At 40.0% G+C, this 27,140-nt stretch overlaps 1 protein-coding gene across 8 annotated transcripts in view; it reads right to left on the bottom strand.

Moving 5' to 3' along the window:
• Nucleotides 1-788: 788 nt before the first annotated feature.
• GHR (growth hormone receptor) overlaps nucleotides 789-27,140 on the bottom strand; it is a 203,450-nt gene continuing 177,098 nt past the window's right edge. For all 8 annotated transcript variants that reach the window (XM_065598886.1, XM_065598884.1, XM_065598885.1 and 5 more), the window contains 7 exons: nucleotides 20,722-20,851; nucleotides 17,026-17,186; nucleotides 16,086-16,264; nucleotides 8,372-8,537; nucleotides 5,947-6,037; nucleotides 3,867-3,936; nucleotides 789-3,592 (listed from right to left, as the gene is read on the bottom strand). In XM_065598886.1, the coding sequence (XP_065454958.1) occupies nucleotides 2,612-3,592; nucleotides 3,867-3,936; nucleotides 5,947-6,037; nucleotides 8,372-8,537; nucleotides 16,086-16,264; nucleotides 17,026-17,186; nucleotides 20,722-20,851 (1,778 nt within the window). In that variant the 3' untranslated portion in view covers nucleotides 789-2,611. The remainder of the gene's footprint in view (nucleotides 3,593-3,866; nucleotides 3,937-5,946; nucleotides 6,038-8,371; nucleotides 8,538-16,085; nucleotides 16,265-17,025; nucleotides 17,187-20,721; nucleotides 20,852-27,140) is intronic.

Genomic DNA, 27,140 nt, shown 5'->3' with positions numbered 1-27,140 from the left:
TTAGGCACCACTGACATTCTCAAAACCACCGCACAGCTGTCACCTAACCCTGTAGGTGCCTAAAGTCCATTACGTGCCTAAATGTTCCCTGGTAGGCATGCACAAAGCTGCCTCAGCGCTGATGCTGCCCCAGAGCTAACAAACTGCTTGGAGCCCTTGCTCATGCCTAAGTCCCGGTAGGATTCTCAAACTAGGCATTCCCCCCTTATCTCCCCACCATGGCCCAATGTTTTTTTTCCCTCAGAGCAGATCTCAGACGCAAGACGGCAGTTGGTCATGAATTGCTCAGGTGGCTGTGATGTGTGTACTCTGCATACCTGATTTGAAGCAGGCACTTGAACCTTTCAGGTGTGTGCCCTGACCACCAGGCTAATGGGATTTTGGGGTAGGGCTCTCAATCTCCCCTACTGAAGTTGTTCCACTTTGTAGTAAATAATTACAGAAAAAGAGATTTGACACTATGGGCCAGGGGTTAGGGCACTCATCTGGGATATGGGACAGCCAGCTTCAAGTCCCTGCTCCAATAAATATTTATTATTCAATTTTTATACAAAGTGGCCCAGGTACAATTAATTCTACCCTCATATTTAACTGTATACATATGGCCCACAGAAAACACAGGTCCTAGCATGCAATGCTCCTGGTCCAAACAAGAGTGGCTGCCTTCTGCTTCATTTGATGGAAAATCCTGGCTTTCTATTGGGTAAAGTCTGAATACACTGGCATAATTCACAAATGCTAAAATATATTTAATGCATCTACAATAAAGAACACCGTGTCAAGATGGATCAAAGAAAATAAATTTATTAAACTTTGAAAGAAAAAACACTGACATAAGGAAAGTTAAATAGAAATTGAAAGGCACAAATCTTCATACTGGTGTATAATGACTTGTGTAACCACTAAAGTACCAAAATGACATTCTGAGATTGATTGAGGTATCTTCTATTTTTGGCAATAGAAATATAGTAAGAAACTTTTTCCAAACACATACATAGCTGTTAATCGCATTAGTGTCGTACACTTATTAAATTTTATATGAAACTAAATAATATAGCTGTTAGCAGAATATTTAATAAACATTTACCATAAAGTACATGCTAAACTTAAATCCCATCCAACCATAAGGTTCAGTTCTGCAGCCCTTTGTCAAAGGCTGAGTCCCACTGAATTAAGTGGGAGTGCTCATGTAAGCAAGGTCTGCCTCATTGGGCCCATAGCTTGCTATTCACTTAAGAAAAGGGAAATTAAAATCCCTGTTTATGTTTGCTTTCTAAAAATATTTCTGCTAAGATGGAAACCCTTTCTTATAAAGGCTACTTCTTAAGCAAATAATGGTTCATTGCAAAGCTTTATCACTTTCTTAAAAATGCATAAGAATGAAGAAAGCTATCCCACTGCATTTTGGTTTTCTCTTTTATAGATTTCTGAAAGTCTTCCTAATGTCGCTGAGAGACACTATCTCTCTCTGTGTTAGGCTGTGAAAAAGAAAACACACTGTTGAACAATACTGTACTCAAACTCCTTTGTTCTGTTAACTTCATTTGATTGTTTACAGCTTCAAAAATGCACTGTTGGCCAAATCCTGAAGTTCTTCCTTAACTCTTATTCAATTCTCAGGCAAAGCTACCAGTGACTTCAACAGCAGATTTGTCTCAGTGAGGACTTCAGAATTTGTTCCCATGTGAAGAAATAAAGCTGCCAAGTCACCAGAGCTTGAGAACCATTCAATAAAAGTGTAATTGTAAGTCTTTAAAGATCTTGGTAAACAAAAACTTGCTGTTGTTTCTACTGTTATACACGTGTATTATTGCCACTAACCAGAATCCAGTGAAGAATGGATTCGAATTGTACATTGTAAAGTTTTCTGAAAGACTTAAATTTATTAATACTTTTCTATACTTGCGGTAAGAAATTAATATAATCAGATAATGTGAGTTGCTACAATTTTTAATTTCTCTTTAGGTTTCTTTGGAGGTATAAAAATGGCTCTGTAAAAAACTAATTCCCCCCCCCCCCCCCCCCCCGCAATGACTGAAGCAGGAACAAGCTCTTATCAGATTGCAGCAAATACATTCCTTAAATGGATCATCATATTTAAACTACAGTATGTAGTAGAATATAAAATATCCACGCCTTTGTCTAAAATATTTATTAATTTATATAATTCAAAATAAATGTATTTATCCAAACAACTTTTGCTTTCCCACCTATTTTATATTTTCAGTTCCCAGTTACTGATATAAAGATCTCAGCACGTGATATGATTTGCATTAAATTCTCAAACTTCAAAAACCACCTGACATTAGCTTTTTCAAAAAGCATGATTTACTGTATATTAAACATAGTCATTCAATGCGTAGTATCACAAAAATCAACACCCACAATAACAAGACAGTCACTGCTACTAAACAGTCTTTTGAGACAATTCATAGATAATATTTACAATACACAATGGGAATATTTTGATTTAACGTTTTCCGTTTTGACATTTCAGGTAAAAGCATAAGAACCACAAAAAAGTTTAAAACATTATTTTGGTTTAAGCATATAAGCCCAAGCCAACTCTATGCCGTTAAATACATACTGTACGCACATTATCAAAGAAAGGCTACGGCATGATTTTGTTCAGTTGGTCTGTGCTCACGTAGCCACATGATATCATAAATTCTTTGTCTGGCACAGGCAGCGCAGTAGCATTGAGTACAAGGCCCTGTGGAGAGTGCACTATGTGAATGGAGGTATAGTCTGGGACAGGCATTTCGGAACTTGAGGCTTCTACTGCAGCTGCACCTGGATTCTCAGCAGTAGTGGTAAGGCTCTCTGTGGTGAAGTAAACATCCTCATTGAAGCTCTGCTCCTGCACATGTGGCTCAACCGCATCGTGAGGTGTCGCAGCGATACATTTTTTCACATCCGCCTCACAGAAGTAGGCGTTGTCCATGGTGAAGTTTGGTTGACATTGTATAGCTGGTTCTGTGTAGGCGTCACACTGTGTTCTCCTCGTCTTGTTTGTTTGCCCTGGTGAAAGTACAACACTTCCTGCTGGGGTAACGTCACTTACTTGTGCATAAAAGTCAATATTTGCTACTGAACTCTGGTTGCTTATCTGTGTACGGACAGGTGGGCTAGTTGATTCAATACTGTCAGCAAATGGCGGCTTTGACTGGTTATCTTCAGACTGAATATTAGTATTAGGCTTCTGGATAGTTGGGTCAGCAGAACTAGCATGTGACTCATCATTATCTTTTTGATCAAGGCACAAGAGATCCTCTTCTTTTTCATTTATCTTTTTGGACTGATCAATATCTGAGGTGCCATCACATGTGTCGCTAGCACTGAAGTCAGTCTCTGGAATATCCGGTTCACAACAGCTGGCACGTCCAGAATCATCATCTTTCACTCCAAGACAGTTGTGAGACTTACAATGGTCGTCACCCAGGAGCCTGTCAGTGTCCAATCCGTCAGTCTTCTCATCGGGGTCATCTATATCCAGTTCGATAAACTCAACCCATGAGTCGTCGTTATACAATTGTGGCTTGTAGCTGTCGTGGCTGGCTAAGATGGAGTTCACTTCATCTAGCTTTCCTTTCTACAGAGCAAAACCAAAATGTATATGTTATAAAGGAAATAGTCAAGAATGGTTATGCTTTTTTATGTAACACATTTGTTCAAGGAAAAGTAACTGTTGCAATGGTAGCAGTTGCACGGTGTATTATGTTAAATACTCTAGCATCTCTCCCAGCATGAAACACCTATCTTATAGTTTTCCTGCAAAATCCGGCTGCATGGGAAAGCTTTTTTTCAAGTATCATCACTGAACTGATGCCCACTCTGCAGAATTATATTGTACAATATAAAATTACCTTCAAGAGGTCTGGATCAATCCCTTTAATCTTTGGAGCTGGAACTGGAGGAAGAATCAGCATTTTTAACCTTGAAAAATAAAAATTGGCTTTTAATTCCAAATAATTTAACCTGTTACTTTTTTTGGCATACAGAAATAAGATGTTGGCATTCCATTGCTTTATTGCTTATTTATTCCAAGACTCCTGTGTGATGGTCTCAATTTAAAAATGTTAAAGAAAAAAAATGCTGTTTACTAGTCTCATTTCCAATAAGAAACAGGTTTTCTGAACCTTATGAGTCAGCATGGATTACTCAGCATGCCAAGAGACTTTCCCTAAGCATCTTCAGGGATAAGGGGATCTTGCAGAAGTCCAATAAGTAGTACACAGAGGAATGGAAAGGGTCAGGCAGTGAAAGGGAGGGAAGGTATTTCAGGCACGCTAAACAAAACCTGCAGATTAATGAAAGCAAAATGTTAAATGGATTGTGTTTGTAAATTCAGACCATCCACTAACATAACAAATTTCCAGGACAGCAATCTGGAGATAATCATAATGGGGAGAGGGCCAGCATGCTCTCTGTGCATCATTAAGTGATATTGAAATGTTTGTAGGCCTTATGTGGTACTCTACACAGTGGTGAATTTTAGCCTATGTGAAAAAGAACTGATCTTCAACTATTTCCTGTGTTTTGTGAAAAGCTAGGTTTTACATTAACTGTGGGCACACACACCTCCTCCTCTCTAGTTCCTTCCCCTCTTTCACCAACAGGTTTACCATATCCATGAAAGGAAAATCCTGCTTTCCTTTTATAATGTATCTAGCTTCTTGTCCAATAGAAGAGTGAACTGACGGACTACTGGCTCCCACGACACATATTTTTTTCCAAAGTTTCTGCTTCAGGGCTACTGTATCACAGAACTAGTTCCAGAGCTTTAATGACCTTTTAAACTAGTGGTTCCATCTTGTGGGCCTTGTATTGAATTTTGCTCCTCTTGGCATGTGAAAAACACTTTAGTCTACATATTTAAATGTACATATGCAAGACCATTGGGGTTTTTGTGTGTGTGTGTGTGTGTGTTGGGGGGGAATTTACAAGAATACTTTAAATAAGTTACTCTTGATTATGCCCTTGTTTCTTAGCTGAGGAGGGTGCTGAGGTACCAATTCAGCTGAGTGAAGTCTGCAAGAGATATCCATGAACACACATTTAAACGAGTGCCATGAGTTCACTTCATCAGTATTTATGTCCTTTTTATCCATGGTCATCATGAACTTTCTTTCTTTTTCTCCTGCTGTTTATAAAAAGTTTCAGTCATCCAATCATGCATGAGAAATAATACCATGTGATTTAGATGTCCAATCCCCATATCGAGTAATTGCCCAGTTCTAGTTACGAGTAGCAAGGACATGACATCTGCAGCCTGGAAGGAGTAGGAGCCATCAATATGTGAAACTACTCTGCAGAAGTTCAATAAAACCAATGAGTTCCATGTACCACCAGCTTTATCCTGAAAATGGTGTAAAAACTTTTAAAATAAAGGGCTACAATTCAGTTGTTTTACATATAAACCTCACAGGGACAAGTTCCATTGTTCAGGGACAAATAAAAAGTTCATCTTCAGTATGAAGTTGATTGAAAAATCTCAAGGAATAGATTACTTCCCCCCTCTCTTTTTTTCAATGTAAGCCTGCTAAAACCAGACAATTTTTAAAAAATGCACCTCATAATTCAGAAAATTTTCTATTCCACAGGCCACTGCAGAGCTGAGAATGAATTGCCTCATCTTATAGTTATCTTGCCTGTAACTGCAACAGACAAGACAGCAGTTGTGGCTGTTTTTTTTAAGTCAGCTGTATCTCTGGAAGTATTTAAATTAGATGACTATCATTAGGCTGCTACTACAGAATTTTCTTTAACTGCTTTTTCGAATCTACAGACAGCAAACTCCTCACAGCAAATTTGGATGTCAACTCAACATGCAACGTAAGATTCAGTAGACTTTACTGAAAGGGCAGTACAAATGTGTGATTTGATGACATAATGGATCACGGCAAACAACTGCTAAAGAAAAGTGAACAGATGAAGCACATTTACCTTCGGTGTTTAGAGAACAGAATTAAGAACATCACCACTATCAGCCCAAATGTTCCAAAGACGATAACCAAGAGCCATGGAAACTCGATTTCTGAAACAACATAACAAAATCATATTGGCAGGAATCTGCAAGGCTTTGCTGTGACCTTACATTTAACTTTCCCTTCAGTGCCAAAGGATTCCACAAGTTATGTATTTTATGGGACCTTTGGTCACTCAACTAAAAATTCTGCGCAAAACACAAGTAAAAATGTCCTTCCAATCTCAACTTAATACTGCGTTTTATGAGTCCAATTCGACACCTTGAAAACAAGATGAAGTTTTCTATTATAGAACCAAATCCTGGCAAAGGTAGCATGGGCAGAAGCACTTACTTGAAGGGCACAGCTACACTATTTACAGTTTACAGCTGCGCTGCTGTAAGCTCTCTAATGTAGCTGCTCTAAGTTGATGGGAGAGAACTCTCCCGTCGGCTTAACTGCTCCAGCCCCCGCGAGTTGCAGTAGCTATGTTGGTGTAACTTATATCGCTCAGGGGGTGATTTATTCACTCCTCCCACAGAGCGACATAAATTATGTCGACATAACCTGTAGCGTAGACATAGCCTAAGAAGGAGACAGATGCATGCATGGAAGGAAATATCCTGCCTTCTCAGGGCCTGACAGTGATAGTACAGCCAGCAAACCTTGCTGCACGGTGTATTTTACTGCTCCTCTAAGCAAGAGAAGAGTGCTCATTACTGGTAGCAGATGTCTTCACTAGACTAAAGGTAAGCCATCCTCCTTTCTGAGCAAACCATGCCCTTTGGCCCAGGCAATCACCCAACAGTGTAACATGATGCAACAGCCAGCATGCGCCTCTCCACAAGGCCAGGCTGGTCACTTATGTTTTGAGCAGTATCAATTTTACAAAGGTTGATGGCTTTTTCCCCCTTTTCCCTCCGCCTTGCAGCCTGGCACATGCAAGGAGAGAACTTAACATGTGTGGTATGATAGGAATGAGAAACCATACTGATAAGTGAAACATTCTTCTTAAATAATGGTATTCTCATTCTACTGAAGCGGTGACTGTAAAGGGTAACAAATTAGGAATACATACGAAAATCTGTTCTGGCTGTAGCCCTTAAGATTCCTGATTCCCTGTTTTAATTTTAGACTTCACTCATTTTTTCTGGCCAAGAAGGATTGAACAAGGAGCTTTAAAACTGTATGTAAGAACATAAATATAAAAAATATTTTCAGAGACCACTTTTCCCATTCAGTTAACAGCTCAGCTTTCTGATACTTAGGCCAAATTTTCAAGCTAATGTGCTTGAAATTAGGCACCTAAATCCATATGGAGATACCTAAATAACAGGCCCCATTTGAAAAGGTGCAGAGCACCCAAAAGTCCCACTAAAGTCAACGGGATTTGTGGATGCGCAGCATTTTTGAAAAATTAGGTGCCTACACAAGGATTTAAGTGCCTAACTTTAAGGCAAAAATTTTCAGATCTAACTTTGTGCTCCAAAACTGAGAAATGCCAAATACAGAACTCAGGTCAGCACTGAAGTCAGAGGTACATGTGAACCCATATGGCTCAGCTTCCAGAATCCGGGCTTTAAGGATGAAGGGAACCCAGCAAGCACAGTGTATTTGGACTTTATTAAGGTATTTTGTCATTCTGTTTCCACAAAATCTTACTTGAAAATTTAGTTTGAATTGACGTGGATAGGAAGAACAGTACCATATGGACAGAACACCGGCTAAATGTCCATAGAAACTGGCAATATAAACAGTGGACGGGAGGTGTCTAGTAGGATTTTGAAGGGATCATTGTTTGGTCCAGTTTTATTTTACATCTCTACTAGTGATCTGGAAAAAAGAGTAAAACAGAACTAAATAAATTTGCCAATGATATCAAGTTTTGAGTTGGTAAATTTGAAGGTCAGGCCCAACGATGTTTCAGAAGGATCAGTTCCTTTTTTTTTTTTTAGATAAAAAGAAATGGGAAGGCTCATATCAGCTGTTTTTCTTTTTCTAAAGCTCTTTTTAAAAATGGGTAGAGGAGCAGGAGTCAGAAAGTTACTATCCCTCGCCATCTCTGGCAGGCCAGGAGGAAAGCTAACTGCTTTCACAGTGTAATTGCCCTTATCTAAGTGTGTATGGCGTGAACTACAGAACTCATTAATGATCCTAAAATTATTTTTATCTCCGCAAAGTTGGGAAACAGCCTCGCTGAGTTTGTGTCCGAATCTGTCCTTCCTGTACCACAATGCAAGGATCTTCTGCTGTGCCAGAGGGCCAGTCTCACTAAGTGTTTTTTTTATTGCAGTCATCTGAGTTTCTAATGTATTCAAGTACTAAACACTAAGGAGAGGAAGCAATGGAAAGCAGGGCATTGTTTAGAATGACACTTCTTTGCAGAGTCATTTTTCCTCACTTACCTTCATTACACAGAACTGAGCTAATTGAAGAAAGAGACACATAAAGGGCTTCACTAAACTCCCCAAATTTTTCAGATGCACGTTGTCTCGATCGGACTCGAATCTCATAGTCTCTTCCCAACTTCAACGAGTACAATGGAACTACTGTTGTGAGCATGGGCTCCAGCTACAAAGACAAAATGACTGATACTTAGTTGACAAATACAAACATCTGCAAGCATTTTTACTTACATGGAACTTTTATGTTTACTGTTCAGAGACATAGAAGGCATGTGTCAAACTGCAAGCCCTTTTATTGTTCCAACACTATTTTGCTAACTTCCCCACGAAAACGGTCCTGTTAAAAACAACAGGACATATTGGAAATAGAGAAGTGTGGCTGTAAGGGACCTTGAGAGGGCATCTAGTCCAGCCCCCCACGATGAAGAAGGATTAGGTATACTTCCTAAACCCCATCCCAGATAATACTATGCTCTAGAGTCCACACTTCAGCACAGTTCTTATGAACTAAATTTTTTTAATCTCTTTCCTGTGCACAAACACCAAACTCACTGCACATCTTATAAACTTTCTTATTTTAGGAATATTGTGTAAATCCCTCCCCCCCAAAAATCAGAGTGAATAGAATGTAATGGTAACATATGAAGAGTGGGAACAGATTTCAGGAATCGAGACCCTTATATATAAATATTAACCACAGATTTACCTGCCTTGGTACCTACCTATGTACCTGGGCCCCATCCCATACTATCTGAACACCTCCCTTCCTCAAGGCCAGTCTTCCTCCCTTATACAATCTATTTCCAGCTCCAGCATGAGAGTACACAAAAATAATGAAAATGTGCTCTAAATACAATTCCCTCTGGTGGGAGTTATGTTGAATTTATGTTTGCAGAACCCAGTACTATTATTGGCAAGAGTGAATGAAAGCCAGACAGAGTGGAATAGATTAGCCTGAAATCATCTGGCCAAAACAGAATTGATGATCCCACAGATTTGGGATAAGTTTGTGCTTGAACTGTGCAATCTAAATAAGCACTGTGTTTGCCTAATGTGTACTTTAAAATCCATTCTCTCTGTGGTTATGAGACTGTGGTCTTTGGACCACAAGTACCTCTACAGGTTGAAATATCTTGAGAGCAAAGCAGTCATGAATTGTGGTGTTGGGAGAAGAGAGGCTCCTTCCTGTCCCCTGTGGTCCACAAGAAGAAGCTGAGAGAACCATGGCATTATGTCTTACTGACTCTTGTAAGAGTCTAGCATATAAAACCAATCTGGCTGGAAGGGAGCTAAGAAAGAACACAATCCAAAACTAGTTTAGCTTGTTTGTTTCATACTGTAGTTGTATAAATCCAGAAACAATGAAACACACTGGATTTTCACACTATGGCTTAGTGCCTTTTCTTTTACTGAGGTATACCTTGGAGTAGGTCCCTAATGGTGGAAAGTCTACCAGACACAGGAGGGCTGTAGTGTCAAAAAGTGGTCACAACCTCTCTAGTGCTGGAGCCCCAAGGGGCCAATGTAACCTCAAATATGAGTAATGCTGCCCTGGGCAGCTGGAGGAAGCACTGATTGAACCCATTCCCTTAACAGACTCACATGGGAAGGATAGTATGAAAGCTTGATCATAATGTAAAGCTGGCCTTCTCCAGCAGAAATTCAACAGGGAAGGCTAGGCAGCAGCAATACCATCAATCTTTCTTTGCACAGTTTTAATCACACTGTTAAACAATAATAGAATATAAATTTTAATTCAGCATGGAAGCATGTCCTCTGGAATGGTGGTCGAAGCATGAAGGGGCATACACATGTTTAGCATATCTAGCACGTAAATTCCTTGCAACGCTGGCTACAACAGTGCTATGCAAATGCCCGTTCTCACTTTCAGGTGACATTGTAAATAAGAACAGGACAGCATTATCTCCCGTAAATGTCAATAAACTTGTTTGTCTTAGCGACTGGCTGTACAAGAAGTAGGACTGTGTAGACTTGTAGGTTCTAAAGTTTTACATGGTTTTGTTTTTCAGTGCAGTTATGCAAAAAAAATTCTACATTTATAAGTTGCACTTTCACGATAAAGAGATTGCACTACATCACTTATAAGAGGTGAACTGAAAAATACTATTTTTTGTTTATCTTTTTTTACAGTGCAAATATTTGTAATAATAAATAATATAAAGTGAGCACTGTACACTTTGTATTCTGTCTTGTAATTGAAATCAATATATTTGAAAATGTAGAAAAACATCAAATATTTATAATAAATTTAAATTGGTATTCTATTATTGTTTAACACTGTGATTAAAACTGCAATTAATTGACAGCCCTATTCAGAACTACAAGTCAATGGATTACATTGTTTGCTCCAGTTTTCTGTACAGAGCAGCCTATGATAGGGTGACCAGATGTCCTGATTTTATAGGGACAGTCCCGATATTTGGGGCTTTTCCTTATATAGGCTCCTATTATCGTCCAGATTTTTCACCCTTGGTCTCTGGTCACCCTAGCCTATGGAAGACTCTGGACTTTTACAATTTGTTGCCACAGCATGCCTGCAATGTCCTGACTTATTCTTTGTGCCATACAGCTTTACTCTCCTTCCTCACACCTTTCAAGAGTCACTTCTTTTGTTTAACCTTCCATTGCTAATCACTACTCTGGACTTTATTCTTGATCATGGCATCAAGTTAATGATAGATGGCTTAAATGAACAAATTGGGAACAACTCTACTGGCTGGGAAGGAGTCATGGGCACAGCAGCAGAAGGCATCCTAACTGATAATGGCGAACGGCTTTTGAATCTCTGTGGCATAAACACCGTAATGATAGGAGACGGTCTCTTCCAACAAAAGAGGATTCCCAAGCTTACATGGAGATCACCAGACAACGTGACTGTCAACCAGATAGATCATGTGTGTATAGCTAAGAGATGGGCATCTTCTCTGAGGGATGTCAGAGTCAGCAGGGGAGCAGATGTTGGCTCAGATCATTATCTTTTACTGGACATGTTATAACTTAAACTCAAAAAGATCATGAAGACAGACAAAAAGAGTGTTATAGCAGTCGAAAGTTCAAGGACAGACAAACACACAGCAGATTCCAGATTGCACTTAGCAACTGATCCAGTGTTTTCTAGGACCAGGCTGATAAAATTCTGGAAAGCAAATGGTGGAACTGCAAGAAGGCAGTCGAGACAGCACAGGTAGTAGTGGGCCTCCGAACAGGGCAGAAGAAAGAATCATGCATTACCTCTGTAATGGGAAGTGATTGAGGAGTGAGCAGGACGCTCTGAAGGCAAAAAAGGAACAGTTGCAGGCTGAACTTTTAGAAGTGGATGCAAGATACAGAGTAGAAGACAAAGAAATATAGATATTCAGGCAAGATGGAAATGCCAGGGTTCAGAAGGCTGCAGAGGCATAAGCAGCACTACAGGGTGCAGACTTCAAGCAACTCTACAGAATAATGAAAACCTCTCAGGAAGAACCAGACCATCAGGGACGATCATGGACAGAAGCTAGACAATAGAAATAATATTTCCATTCCATATTAAACTGTCCAGAGCTGACGATCATGCACAGGTTCAAGAGAAATGCCAATGCTAAGTTATAAATAGAAGGGGGACCAACAACGCCCAATAAAATTAAAGTCGCTATCAAAGAAAGCCCTCAAACAGGGTGAAAGCTCCTAGTGCTGACAGAATTGAAGCTGAGGTACTAAAGCGAGAGGTGAAATTCTGATTGAGGAGCTAAGAAAACTAATAAAATATGGGTGAAAAAACAAGTGACAAGACTGGAAAGATGGCATTGTTGTCAGATGCTACCGGTGTGGTGCTCTGCTTTCTCCTATGTTGATATCACTCGGCTGCATGCGTGTATTCCCTCGGTGTGCTGCCCCAGCTCTGCACAGATAGCTGACACAGCAGACCCGAAGAGAACCCCAATAACCACAGAGTCTAATAAGATGCAAAGTCACGTCGACTAGGTTTATTGCGACCTTGGACACAATTGCAGTTCCCTGTAGGTTTCTGAGCCTAATTCAGGGCATACTACGAGAAAGTGCCTCTTGGCAATGGACCCGGCTCAGTGGCGGGACTTTCCACTGCCCCCTCGGCTGGACAAAGACACCACCTCCGGGATACATTCTTATACACAGGTACAAACAAGTTACACATCACTCCTGACGTATTGAGGTGCAACCCCTCTATGTAGCAAGGTTCCGCCTCTCACCTTGTACAGATTGGTTCGATCAAAACAACTCTATCCATCATTTTACTCTTTTGCCCCTGTCATTGGGATGGGTCAGCCTGTTCCATGTTATCTGTGGAATGTTCCAGTATAGTGTATGTTCTGATATCTGGTGTCCAGTACCTTTTAGGTATGTCTCTTTTTGCAGCATCAGCCCTTTCCTTGTCAGCTTCTGTGAGCAGGGCCTGCCTCTGGCTCACAGCTTAACTTTGCTTTATGTTAGCAAAGTCTTGACCATTTCTTTAGTTCAGGCCTCAGGCATCATACTGGGCCTTTATTAGGGCCTTCACTTACTACAGGCATCACCATGACATTGCCAAAAAATAAAGGGTGATATGAGTACATGAACTGGAGAGGCATTGTACTGCTATTAATCCTAGGCAAAGCACTGGCTATCCTTATGCTGAAAAGAATGAAGAAAGCAACGGATGAAATATTATCAGAACAGTAGTCTGGGTCCAGTCCAAATAGACCAAGTTGTGAACACATTCGCACTTCGACAGATCATCAAAAACCCTACTGCTTGACAAAAGACCCCTTCGTAATCAACTTAATTGACTTTTTAAAAAAAGAGTTCAGTGGTGCCCACAGAGCGACTCCGTGGAATATTGCTAGAAGTTACGGGATACCAGACAAGCTGATCAACATAATAAGGAGTTTATATGATGGAAGCAGGCGTACAGTAAGATTGGGTGAATGGTTTGATATTGTGACTAGAGTTAGACAAAGGAGTGTGTTCTCACCAACCCTCTGCATTAGCAACAGACTGTCTGATGAAGTGGGCAACAAAAGGCATCATGGACAGTATAACTAGCAAGTGACAGTAATCAATGGAGGAACTGGACTGCCTGATGTGACAGCAGCACACATAAGGTCTCTAAGGTAAAGACTCTTTTTTAGCTTATGAGACTCATGGTCTTTCTGCTTTAATTTAACCCCTCTTTTGTGATTTTTTTTTACAATCAGTGTCTGTCACTTGCCCCCTACCAAAAAATCAGCAAGAGAGACTTAAGCTCCTCCCCTGTTGACATCACTGATATTTGCATACTAAGCACTCTATATATTGTTACCTAGTCTTGTTTAAAGCCACTACATTACTGCCTCCCAACACAGATAATATTGGAAGGCAAGTAACTCAGACCAGAAGCAGCTCAGATTACAGTTTTATAGACAGTGATTAACACGTCCTTTGGGATTCTGATGCTATTATTCACAGAAAAAGGAGTAACGCAAGCAGTTTGAAGCTAAAAAGGCATGTGTCCAAACAGAAGACTTCAAGGGCATATAAAAGACAAATCAAACTGGTTTCTTTAACATGTACTGGGGAAAATTAAAAATATATATACTAACAGCTAGAGGTTCTTAGAAAAAAAACAAAGAAGGAAAATATTTTCAAGGCACAACTGATAGTTACTTGAAATGCCATGTATTTGAAAAATCTTCCTCAAAAACTTTGCAGGTGATCTTTAAGTTGTTCTTAAAGGGATAATGCAAGAGATAATTTGGCCCAAAATAAAAATATAATAAAAATAACGGTTTATAAAACCAAGTAACAGTAGTTAATATTTCAGTTTTTTAAAACTATACAATTCCTTGGAAACCTTTTTAATACATTTCTTTTAAGTCTTTGAAATGTAACATTGCAGCATTGTGCTAACACATGAGAATCTGAACTTAAGCTCAGCAGACACTGATTATAAAATGAAGTGAAACAACCATTACATTTTCATTGTCCGAAATGAGAAAAATACAAGAAAAGTCTGATTCAAATTTCTTTCAGTTTCAAAACGCTACAATATTGTCTGTGACAGAAAAGATCAGATTTTTATTAAAAATATGAATTTTAATTTGATAGTATCTTAGAAAAAAGCCAAAGTGATTAAGTTCTATTTGAAACAAAGGGCATTTGCCAAATGGAAAAGGATGCAGATGGTAAGGATGCAAAATTCTATGTGTGTAATGGAAATAAAGGAAAACATAAAATGAATACTAAAAGTATTACAAATGCTCTTTTAAATCAATGCATACTTACAAGAATTTCCCACAGAATTGCATTCAGAAGTACATTTAAAATGTAAGCAATTTTAAAGGGTTAACCCAAATGTATAAAACCCAGAAATTTCACAGACTAACCTGAAAATCTGATATCTTGGCATCAAACTAATATTGCTGTGCCAAAAAAATGAAAACAACAGATATAATAGAATAACTTTTTTAAAAACAGCAAAAATTTAGGAAACCAACAGATTATTTTATTACAGGAAAATTTGAGATCACTGATAATCATATTTTACATTTATCCACAAGGATCTCAAAGTCTATTATTATCATATGAACCTATTACCACTTCATCCATCACTAAGATGTAAACACTTTTGGGGGAGGAAGCAGCAGCTATCCCGCACTGACAACTCCACTCAGCAGGACTGAGGAGGGAAAGGGGGGGGATAGTTCAGTGGTTTGAGTATTGACCTGTTAAACCCAGCGTTGTGAGTTCAATCCTTGAGGGGGCCATTTAGGGATAAGGGGAAAAAAAATCTGTTGGATGATTTAATTGGGGATTGGTCCTGCCTTAAGCAGGGGTTTGGACTAGATGATCTCCTGAGGTCCCTTCCAACCCTGAAATTCTATGAATTGAAGATTAATTTCTCTAATATAAGTAGACAAAAAAGTAACTTTTCAAATTAGAATTTGGCCATAATATCAGGATCAAACACCTCTTGTGAAACATGGCCCAAAATGTTTACCAACCACACAAGTGATCAGGAGCTTGGTTTTATGCCTTATCTCAAAGGCTGGACTGCCAACAAAAGATTGTGCAATTTAGCACAGGCTCAGAGAGAAGAGCAAAATCTGCTACATTCCCAATACTACCTGGGTTTTCTTTGGAGATCTCCCATTCAAGTGCTGACCAAGCCCAATAGTACTTTACTTATGAGATCTTACAAGATCACAACCAAGGTTGGCCTGCCTACAGGCTGTAGAGAAATATTTACATTGTTTGTTAAAGGCTTAGGGTGTATTATCTAATTGTATAGGTATTTCCTTTCTTTCATATTAGCAGCATAAAAGTTTTAGGGCCAGATTGTGGCTACTGAGTCATTGTCCACACCAGGGAGGGAGTATGCGGCATCTAGAGCTTCAAGAATGAATTCTGGAGAACGCACAATGCAGTGGCACCCAATCATTACCCTTGCAACTAGTGCAGCACATGTTCTCCTCCATGCCTTGCTAGTTATGCTGCCCAGTGTAGACTGCGAGGAGGGCAAAGGCCCTACCATCACCCTGTCCTCTTTCAGGTGGCTACTGCTAGTAAGGAGCATTGCCTGTTTTACGCAAAAGGAAGCACTCACTAGTTGCCCCAAGGCGATACGGGGGGCGGGCGGGGGAGATTCCTTCCAGAACCAGGCACAAGTGAGCTCTTAGTACATTACAATTGTTTATATATAAACATGTTTGCTTCATACCTCCCTCCATTTCGTCTCATTGACGTCTTTGTACTGCAGTTCATACTCCAGTGTAATCCATCCCTTCTGAACATCAGCTGATGGTGGTGGATCCCATCTCACTTGGATGTCTGCATGGATCCCGGTCAGGCTGGTGTTCAGTAGAGTCCAGTTGAGGCCGACAGGAGGATCAGGTTGTACTTTTTATTTAAACAGCGTGTTGGAAATAAAACAGTTTTCAATCTGAAATCACTATTCTTGCTAAACACTGTTCATGATTAAAGTAGTATTTGAACTAGACATACTGTAAATTATATAACAGTAACAGTCTCAACCTAGAAATTATTATCTACATTACTGAAGATTTGATAATAGGTGTTATATTTTCATTTGAGCCAGACATTTTGCGCCTAAATCTCAGAGGGCCCGTCCCATAGCCCTGATGCAGGCAAAACTCCTGCTGACTTTACGGATAAAATCCTGGCCTCATTAATGTCAATGGCAAAACTTCTGCTAGCTTTAATAGGGCCAGGATTTCACCCTAAGATTACATATTAGGAAAACCAGATAGGTAGTTTCAGAATTTTGAAACTCTGGGCCCAAAACTTTACCTGAACTCCTAACTAATAACATTTTGCTCATAATATTTAAAATATAGTATAAATCCATGAAAGCTAATCTGTGCTGAACTGTGCATTTAAAAGAAAAGTTTGGAATGAGGGAGGTTTTTTTCTAATTGAAATCCATGGGAGTTTTCCCTATATTGGAACATTTTCCTAGGTTGTATTTTCAAGCTTTTTACCATCTACTTTTAAAAGATTATTCTTTACCACAGTGTGAATTTAAATATATAAAACTCCCAAATTAATGAAAAAAAATCATGGTAACCAAGCCAATGCATTTGATTATATGTATCATATTATAAAAATAAAGCAGTGTAAAATATATAATGGAAATGTACCTATTTCATCAACACTGAAGCATTTTTCATCTAATACTTCATCTTTTTTGATAAGCTTAACACAATAAGTTATCCAAATAGAGGTGTATGATGTGTTGAAATAACAGCTATTTTCTCCAGCAGTTACATAATCAGGACATTCTTTCCATTCTTCATCATTCCTAGAATTACAACAAAATATATATTACAATGTGGCTAGTGGTAAGTCACAGCTAGTATAGAAGTGGAAATGAGGAATCATGTCAGTATTGATCATGTTTTATAATAAATAACCCAAAGCCACCTGAAGCCATGTGTATATTATCATGTGACTATTTTTATGAGCTTTGGTGAAATTCCCAAACAGGCTGTTAGATTATATTGTTATGCTGGAAGGTATTAAACAGCTGCTATCAATCACGGGCCTGGATAAAGTTGGTGTGTGTACTAAGCACCCTTCATTCAGGCTAAGTGGAAGAAGCATTTAAATGCTCCTTTGTGTAGTGAAAGATGAAACAGTAGAAGCCACCACCCAAAACACTGGCCAGCTTCTCCTCCTAACAGAAACAATTCAGCAGACTCCAAATATTGGCTCACCAGTCAGGCAAAGTGGCAACAATATTTCTATAGCTTCATTTTCATATGGCAGGTCTGAACAAAGCCAGGATTTTCAAAGAAAAATGGCAAAAGTCTTCAGTTAAAACGAAATGGAAAGACCCACACTAACAAGAGCTTGTCCCCTGAACCATTCAATATATTTATAGGTATACAGTAAAGCTGTTTTGGATTTTATGAGGGAAGAATGGATGCCTCTAGATTTCTGACGCATCATGCACTGGGAAAGAATCAGATTTTAACTGTTGAAACCAGTGAGAGGAAACAAGGCAGTTTACAGGAGTGGTGCGACAGAATACTGAGACCCAGTAGCTGACCCAGCACTCTGATCACGTAAGCAATAATTAACGCCACCCAGAAAGTCCTGATGGAAGAGGAGAGACTGGAGTTTGGTGAGCTAAGGAGCGAATTATCGCACCAGTTGGGGATAATTAGTTAGATGTAGTTATATGTGCTGCACGGGGACTGTGATGGGGACTTGGTGGTGGTAATAATAAAACTCAGAGGTCTTGACAAGCAAGAGGTGTCCAAGATTGTTTATGAGGGACCCCAGCATGGGAAAGGAGCCTGCCCTGTCACTGGCTGTTAAAGTCTAAAAGGCAAATTTAAATCAGAATAAAACTATACAAACACTGGGCCACCTGATTCTTCCTTCTGCCTGCTGAGGTACGTCTAGGGAACAGTAAGAGACAGCTAGCACCTCTCCATTCACAGGGATGCCAGGCGTCACTTGGTCACAGCAGTCCTGACGACTTCCCTAACTTTTTTCCTGACTTCAGTGGTGCACTTGAGAATGGCTGGGACATAAGAATGTCATGACTATACCTAGGGTGGTCTGGCACATCTACTGCACCAGGGGCTTCTGTCTGAGCTCGTGTAGAGCCGACCTAATGCCAGGTCTTTGTGTGGTAGGGTGACCCCCTACACAGACTATTTAATGGGGATAAGGGGATTCCAACACTTTGCAGACACTTTGCACAGCCCAGGATGATGATGAGCTTCCCTCTAGATTTTTGCATGTGTGGTAGGTGATAAAATTCCTGCAGTGGTTTGCTGGAGAGCCCTTAGAAGTCAGTATCTGAAATCAGTTTCATTCCACCTGAGTAGAGTAGATAAAGGAACTTTAAAAGCCACTGGAATAGCAATCGAAGTTGAGGAGAAAAATAGAACAGTTGTTCCTTTGTCTTTTACGCTGGCTGAGAACTCTGCAAAAATTTATAATTTTAACAAATTACGCTGCTCAATAAAACTTTTCACAGGAAGATTATGCCCACCTGAAATGTAAAACAAAGCCAGAGACATAGTTAAAGACATTTATTTTAATTGCACTCACTGATGTCTTCAACTTCATTGTCAAGAGATGTGAAGTTACATTTCTTTCTTCACAAAACATAAAATATATTGTGGAAAACAGTCTTTAATAGCCTGATATTTGCTGGAAAAATTATAATCCTGTTTACGTGGTTCATGTAGCCTGTAATACTTGAAAAGAGGATATATGTGTGCTAGAAACTGATAGACCACTATATCACAGAAATACTTCTAATTAATCTTTTCTCCATTTGATTGCAATTCAGGCTGTAATGGGAGCTGAAACAGACTGGCATGGGGTTACCCAAAATGCAGCCTTAGGTTATATGTTATATAAAAAACTAAAATGTGGCCCATATCTGTTCTCTCCCAGAACCAGTAGGGTTAGGACAAAAGTAATCAGCTAAAGGCTTTTGTTGCTGGCGAAAAACAGCAAGCAAGCTGTATTCAGATATCAAGAAAGATACAAGTGCAAGCAAATATTGTGAATGTGTGATATTTTTTAAACATGAAAATTAAGCAAAGCCTTTGGCCTCCTGGCAAGTTGGCACTGAGGCCCCTGATATTGCAAAGTTTGGCCACCCGTGGCTTAAAATAACCCTCCACCCAGCAATAATTTAGAATATGCTATCCCTTCATCATGCAAACATACTGCAATGCCCACCAGTAGGGATGGAAGCTATGCACATGTACCAAGAAGAGAACATATTTCCTTATGGCACAGTCCTTAAGCAGGCGTCTAGCAAAACTTGTAGTACCTTAAATTATATGATAAGAATATGGTCAGAAACTTAAAGGCAAGAAAATTCATGGTTAGCAGTTCTATCCATCACCGAGTAGCCCAATAATTATAAAATAATCAAATGGCACTGATGCAACATTCCCTGTCACTCGAAGTCTTAAATTTAGATTGGTTATCTTTCTAAAAGATATGCTCTAGCTCAACCAGAAGTTATGGACTTGACGCAGGCGTTACTGCATGAAATCTATGACCTATGCAATGCAGGAGGTCAAATTAGGTGAACTCAGTGGTGCCTTCTAATCTATGAACATACAATAAGTGGCATTAAATGCAAATGTGTATAACAACACATCCTAATGACCTCTTCTGCAACTTAGTTCAATTTTTTATTACATCATTCTTGTTTCTGGTAAGAAGATAAAATGTGAGATATGGCCAATTTGTGTGGCATTGTTATATTGCGTTATTAAATGGAACCTACCTAGTCTTTATATCTCATCCTTTACAGTTGGAGACACAGAGATATCACAGTTATCTGATAATCATTTACATTAGATGGAATAGAGGCATCCGAGCAGTTAGGATTCAAAGGAGTTCAAACTAGCAGTTGATTTAGGAGGCTTCTACTAAAGCTTGAACCAGAATTTTAGATGGGCCTGAAGCAAACCCCCAGAAGTGAACACAACTCAAACTTGGTAAGGTTCAAAAATGTGGCTGTAGTTTCATAGCTGTCTGTTAGGTTCACAGGGGAACAAACAAAAATCCCATATCCGAAACCTCTTCCCCAAACTGTGGGGTGTTCAAATTCCAGATTCTGCACCTTGGGCCTATTTCTACTAAGAATGTTTCCTTCGGTGTTCAACCCATTCTTTCCCAATCCATATTAGTCATTGCATTATGCTTGACAAACAACAGACATTTTTGGTTTCAAAAACATTCACTTAAACTGTGCCTTCTTAGCCTTTTTCCATGACATGAAATGAATTGCATTGCATTGTAATGAGCAATGCAGTGACTGTTAGGCATTTCAAATTGCACACTCTCTTTACCTTCTCATATACAACAGTTGTACTGTTCCCGGAGTAGTGAGGTTGTGAAAATCTCTATCTGTCCAATGACATGAAAACGTCTCCTGTTCAGGTGATCTGCACGTGATAATTTGTGGCCGTCCCAAAATAACTGTAATGAAAAATGGGAAGGAAAAGAAAGAAATGAAACAAACACGTAAAACCAGACAAATATGGTGCTGAAATCCTGGGCTCCACCTTAACAACCACCATCTTCAGATAAAAAAACAACCCGATAGCATATTCCTATTATTGTTACCAATAGACATGGATAACTCCCCCCCTCTCCCCAATTGTTTGTACACACAGCAAGGTACACACTAGAATGTGAGCAGAACACAACTTCAGATCCAAACACCCCTTATATTGTGAGGGTGTTCACCATCCAAACATAAATTCATATAAACATTTTGCAAGTGATGCAGATACTGATAATGGGCTAAATCAAAAGCTCTGATCTAACATGGTCAAACTGCAGAGTGTTTGAAATAAGATCCAGGGTGAAATTCTGTCTCCTTAAAGTCAATGGGACTTTTGTTATTAATTTCAATGAGGCATGGATATTACCCCAAGACTTTCTTACTTGAGTCCAGTGACCTTCATTCACTATACAACCCTGCCTGATTTACTATCCAGCCTGGACACTGAATGGGGCAAGAGTCCTGTGGTAACATTAAAGCAAGATGAAATATTTTCAAGGAATAGTAAATTTGATGAAAAATGCATTTTTCAAAGCACTGAAACTTCATGAATTTGGGTTGAATTCAGTAAATAATGTTATCTGAAAAATAAATGTTGCAAGCCTCAGAATAGTTTTGAAAATGTTGTTTAGAATCCTTTTGACCTGAACAAATTATTTGTTTGCTTGTTTTTTGGTCTGGTGAGAAAAACTAAAAACAATTCAGTCTTGCTTCTAACATAATAATTGTATTTGTTTTTTATTTTTGGTTCAGCCAGTGAACCAGAAAAATAAATGATTCACTCAGCTCTATCTGTGATCATGGAAATAGAAATTATAGTAATGCATCTACACAAGGGGGCTGGGTGGAGTAAAAACTTACAAAAGCAACCTCTCATTTCCTAACTTTTGAGTGCTTTTTTTTACAAACTTAACTTCTTTTAACGTAGTTTATCCCAATGGAATGTTCTACGTTTAAAATAAATAAATTGAAGAAACAACGAAATGTCAACATATGCACTTATTACAGAGCCAGGAATAGAATGGTCTCTGCTACACGATACCGGTAATCAGTGACATATGTGAAGGTGCTTATATAATTCCTATTCCATGTGTAAGCAGAGTCAGGATGAGCTCTACCCTGACATCTGGTGGTGAATTGTGGCGAGTTGTGGAAAAGAACTTCAGGGGTTGTGTGACGGGTTGGATCACAGAAACCCCCTTGGGAGCTGCCACCCGATGTGCAAAGACTACCCCTGCTTCTGTTTTCCCTGCCAGCTCAGGACTCCAGCACCCTGTCTTGCTGAGCCAGACACTCCCGTTTGGCTCCAGACACAGATCCAGGGTCTGAATCACTTGTCCCAAAGCTGCAAGTTTACCTGAAAACAGCTCGCAGTAGCGTGCTTGTCTTTAGCACTCAGATGCCCAACTCCCAATGGGGTCTAAACCCAGATAAATCCGTTTTACCCTGCATAAAGCTTATGCAGGGCAAACTCATAAATTGTTCGCCCTCTATAACACTGATAGAGAGATATGCACAGCTGTTTGCTCCCCCAGGTATTAATACATACTCTGAGTAAATTACTAAATAAAAAGTGATTTTATTAAATACAGACAGTAGGATTTAAGTGGTTCAAAGTAGTAACAGACAGAACAAAGTAAGTCACCAAGCAAAATAAAATAAAATGCGCAAATCTATGCCTAATCAAACTAAATACAGATAATCTCACCCTCAGAGATGTTTCAGTAAGTTTTTCTCAGACTGGACACCTTCCAGGCCTGGGCACAATTCTTTCCCCTGGTACAGCTCTTGTTGCAGCTCAGGTGGTAGCTAGGGGATTCTTCATGATGGCTTCTCCTCTCTCTTCTCTTCCCCCCCTTTATATATCTTTTGCATAAGGCGGGAATCCTTTCTCTCTGGGTTTCCACCCCCCCTCACTGGAAAAGCACCAGGTTAAAGCTGGATTCCAGTTCAGGTGACATGATCACATGTCACTGCAAAACTTCATTACTCACTTGCCAGCACACACATATACAGGAAGACTCACAGGTAAATACAGCCATCTGCAGACAATGGGAGTCATCAAGATTCCAAACCATCATTAATGGTCCACACTTTACACAATTACAATAGGCCCTCAGAGTTACATTTTATATTTCTAGTTTTAGATACAAGAGTGGTACATTTATACAAATCAGATGATCACACTCAGTAGATTATAAGCTTTGTAATGATACCTTACAAGAGACCTTTTGCGTGAGGCATATCCCAGTTACTTACATTCACTTATTACCGTATTTTCTCTAAAACTATCTCAGTTACATTATATTGACTTATTATCAAGTTTTTATAAAACCATATAGACTGCACAACGTCACAGGTTGATCTTGTTTGCATAGGCACACCCACCCCGCCTAGCATGAGCCCAAATGGTCACTTTGGCTGCTGTGGGATCCCCAGTTTCTCTGTTATTGGGGCAGGAAGAATAAAGTGTTGTTACCCTGATTATGTGAATCAAGGACAATGAAACTGTTTTATGACAGAGGGACTTGCCATCAATTAAGTAGCACCTGCTAGACAAGGAACATGGGTTCCAAAACCCAGTGAATTGAGAGAGGCTGGGGACAGGTATTTGTACCTGATGCTTATGGGCCCCTTTTGAGGGCCTGAAATCTCCTCCTCTCTACTATGGAATATCAGAGCTAATTTTAATTCCATTAGGAGTCTAGTTACAGGCTACTGAGCTGAATTCACTTTGGGCCAATGGTGCATCAGCACTGAGGCTTCCCTACTACAAGCTGAAATAACTAAGGGGCTAAAATTACTGAGAGCTGAAATCACTGAGTGCTGTGGGGGGGCCTGAAGATATGTTGCTGAGCAGCTGGAGGAGCAGAGCAGTTTGCGGGACGACTGGAGCGGCTCGCGGGACAGCTGGTGGAGCGGAGCAGCTGGTGGAGTGGTTCGTGGTGAAGGCTCCAGCAGAACCCCATGGAGAGGCAAGGCAGTTGGCCTCGGACCACGTAAGGTGCCCCTTAACACCGCTCCCCCCTCCTCCCCAGGCTGGGAGGTAAAACTCTGCAGATAAACTTTTGAAGTCTGGGGCTGCACTGACCAGGGACAGAGACTTTTGGGTTGTTGGACTTTTGGATGATTTTTTTGGTTTGCTGGACTTAAGACCCTGAGGGGGAAGGATACTTCCAAACTTACTTGGGGGGGGGGGTAGGTCCTTTGCTCATGGTTTGTGTTATGAATCCTGTTTGTGGTGTTTCCCCAACATAATGCCGCATTGTTTCCCTCCTTTATTAAAAGGATTTTGCTACACTCAGACTCCGTGCTTGCGAGACGGGAAGTATTGCCTCTTAGAGGCGCCCAGGGGCTGGTATGTAATTGTCCCAGGTTACTGGGTGGAGGCTCGAGCTGGTTTTGCATTGCGTTATTGAAACGGAACCCCTAGATACTGAACCCGGCCCTTGTTGCTGCCAACTCAGACAGGCAGAAGGGTTACACATACAAGGAAGCCAGGGCCCTCATAGTCCCTATTTCCATTCTCATCTACATGGACAGAGAACAGCTGTGACAAATTTCAGTCAAATAATAAAAGTTTAAGAAAATGATAAGAAACTGAAAAAGACCCTTCCTAAAATATGCTCAGCAACATATGCTTACTCTATTCATAAGTACGGCTGTTATGTTATATATTTCAACTTTGCAGCTCTACAACAATTCATTTTCTCAATTCCAGATATAGAGAAAGTCCCATATTCCCTTCTTAATATGTTCACGGTGGAGGAAAGCACAGTTTGTGCCCGGGCCCGCCCTCTACTCCGGGTTCCAGCCCAGGGCCCTGTGGACTGCAGCTGTCTATAGTGCCTCCTGTAACAGCTGCTTGACAGCTACAACTCCCTGGGCTACTTCCCCATGGCCTCCTCCAAACACCTTCCTTATTTTCACCACAGGACCTTCCTCCTGGTGTCTGATAACGATTGTGCTCCTCAGTCCTCCAGCAGCACACCCTCTCACTCTCAGCTCCTTGCGCCTCTTGCTCCCAGCTCCTCACACTCGCACCACAAACAGAAGTGAGCTCCTTTTAAAACCCAGGTGCCCTGATTAGCCTGTCTTAATTGATTCTAGCAGCTTCTTCTTAATTGGCTCCAGGTGTCCTAATTAGCCTGCCTGCCTTAACTGGTTCTAGCAGGTTCCTGATTACTCTAGTGCAGCCACTGCTCTGGTCACTCAGGGAACAGAAAACTACTCATCCAATGACCAGTATATTTGCCCTGTACCAGACTCCTGTACCCCACTGATAACATTGTCAAAGTCACAGGCAGAATAAGCATGCCACATGCTTATGCACAGAATAAGTATGCCACATAAACAGCAAATCTTACCCTTTATTTTAACTCCCTAATCCCAGGAGAAAATTTCTTTCAAATCTCCTTTTTTTTTGCTACCTGCCCATGACAGGAGTCTTATGTTTATTTCAAGGCAATCTTTTAATAAGTTGATCCTCCAACAACCTCAAGAGTTTTTAGGCATGAAAGAGATTTCCGTACAATACATATGTACTCAGTTTCCTGATTTGTAATTTATGTCTTTGTTTTTTTATGATCAGTGCCAGAGTTTGTAATACAAATTTTTCTAGCTGATCGCATCTAACCTCTGTATCAAGTTTCCAGGCTCCACAACAGCAATTCTTAATGATCACAGGAAAGGTTGTGAACTTGACTTACATAATGCTTGGCACTCTTCGAGCGAGTCTCCTGAGAATTCTTTACTTCCCACTAAAATCAGTTATCAACATGTTATAAGGCCCTGCATGAGCTCTATCTCCTCAACACACTGCAAAATGAGATACACAATAGCTAAACTGAAATTAATTTAGATAAAGTGAGCAGGTTTAGGCTACTGAAGGTAAAGGTTAAAGACATTAATCTGGGAAGCTCTCGAGATGAGATTTAAAACCGACTAAAATAGCAAAACAAAACACTGAGTGTGTATTCTTGTTTTCCTACTTGACCATATCAGCTAAAGTATAAAAGATGCAGTCAGCAAAAAAAGTTCACTTTGTGCACTTTAACAGATATTAGAATAGTTAGTAATCTCAAACTTGCTAAATGTTCAGGCCCAACAGCAGAAGTTATTATGCAGTAGGAAACGCTCCAATGAGTCTGTGGCTTCCATTATAACCAAGCACATCTGGTTAAAAATTACTAGTCTCTGCCTTGGGGATCAGCACAATGTACAACGACTACAGTCATGATACAAAAGCCAAACAAACTCTTCAGATCCTACTGTTTATTTTGTTATGACCACATATTAGCTATGGTCTGAGCTCTGGCTCAGTTGGAAGTAGCTGCTCCAATACAGTAGCAAAACCAGTGTATTTTATGCAAGCATGTCACCTATCTCTTGTGTTTATCTATGGGTTAGTTGCCAGCTTGGTGTTCTTTTCCATATAGCTCAGTTTCAACTGCAAATGTGGTTTAGCCATTCAAAAACAGTATATTAACTGTAACTACAGACTAATGGAAACAGTGTGTAGCCAGCCCTTTAAACGAAAAGCTACGTAAATTAAGATTGTGGATTGATTTCCCTCTAAGGACTGAGCCCTGACAGAATACTGAATCCTAAATTTCATTAAGTGTTAATGTCTGTAAACTGGAATATGGCACATCCAGAAGAAGGCCACTTACAGCTTGATTCATGGCAGAACTCCCACTGACACCAATGTGCTAATATTACTTTGATAACAATGATGGTATACTACTCTGGATCAAGGGAACTGTATGGATCCTTGCACTGAAGGATTGTGAGTGCAGGTCTACTGTTCATTCCTCCTTCAAAGAGTGCTGGGATAAGTTTGTCTTTTCATCTGAAACTCTCAACTTCTTATTGTAATAACCTGGTTAATATAGTACCCTTGTCCCCTAATGTCTGTGTATGTGTGTGTGTGCGCGCGCGCATGCATGTTTAGTCCATCGGTTCGACGATGACATTTTCATGCTCTCTCTTGTTGTGGATTCTGGAGTGACTCTGAAGTCCAAAGCGTGACGCGCACGCTCGTGAGCAGATCGGGAGGACAAAGTCATTAATGAGCATCTTGGTAGCTATAGCAGTAGTATGATGTTTTTCCCTTGCTACCAACATCAATTATTTCTGTCCTCTTCAAAGGCTTGAAAAGCTCTGAGTGTTGTGGGTTGCCCTGCTAATCTATTTAATGCA

Source organism: Chrysemys picta, chromosome 6 (assembly GCF_011386835.1).
Source record: "Chrysemys picta bellii isolate R12L10 chromosome 6, ASM1138683v2, whole genome shotgun sequence".
NCBI lineage: Eukaryota > Metazoa > Chordata > Testudines > Emydidae > Chrysemys > Chrysemys picta.
The sequence above is the reverse complement of the archived record's forward strand: the minus strand, read 5'-3'. Positions and strand labels throughout refer to the sequence as shown.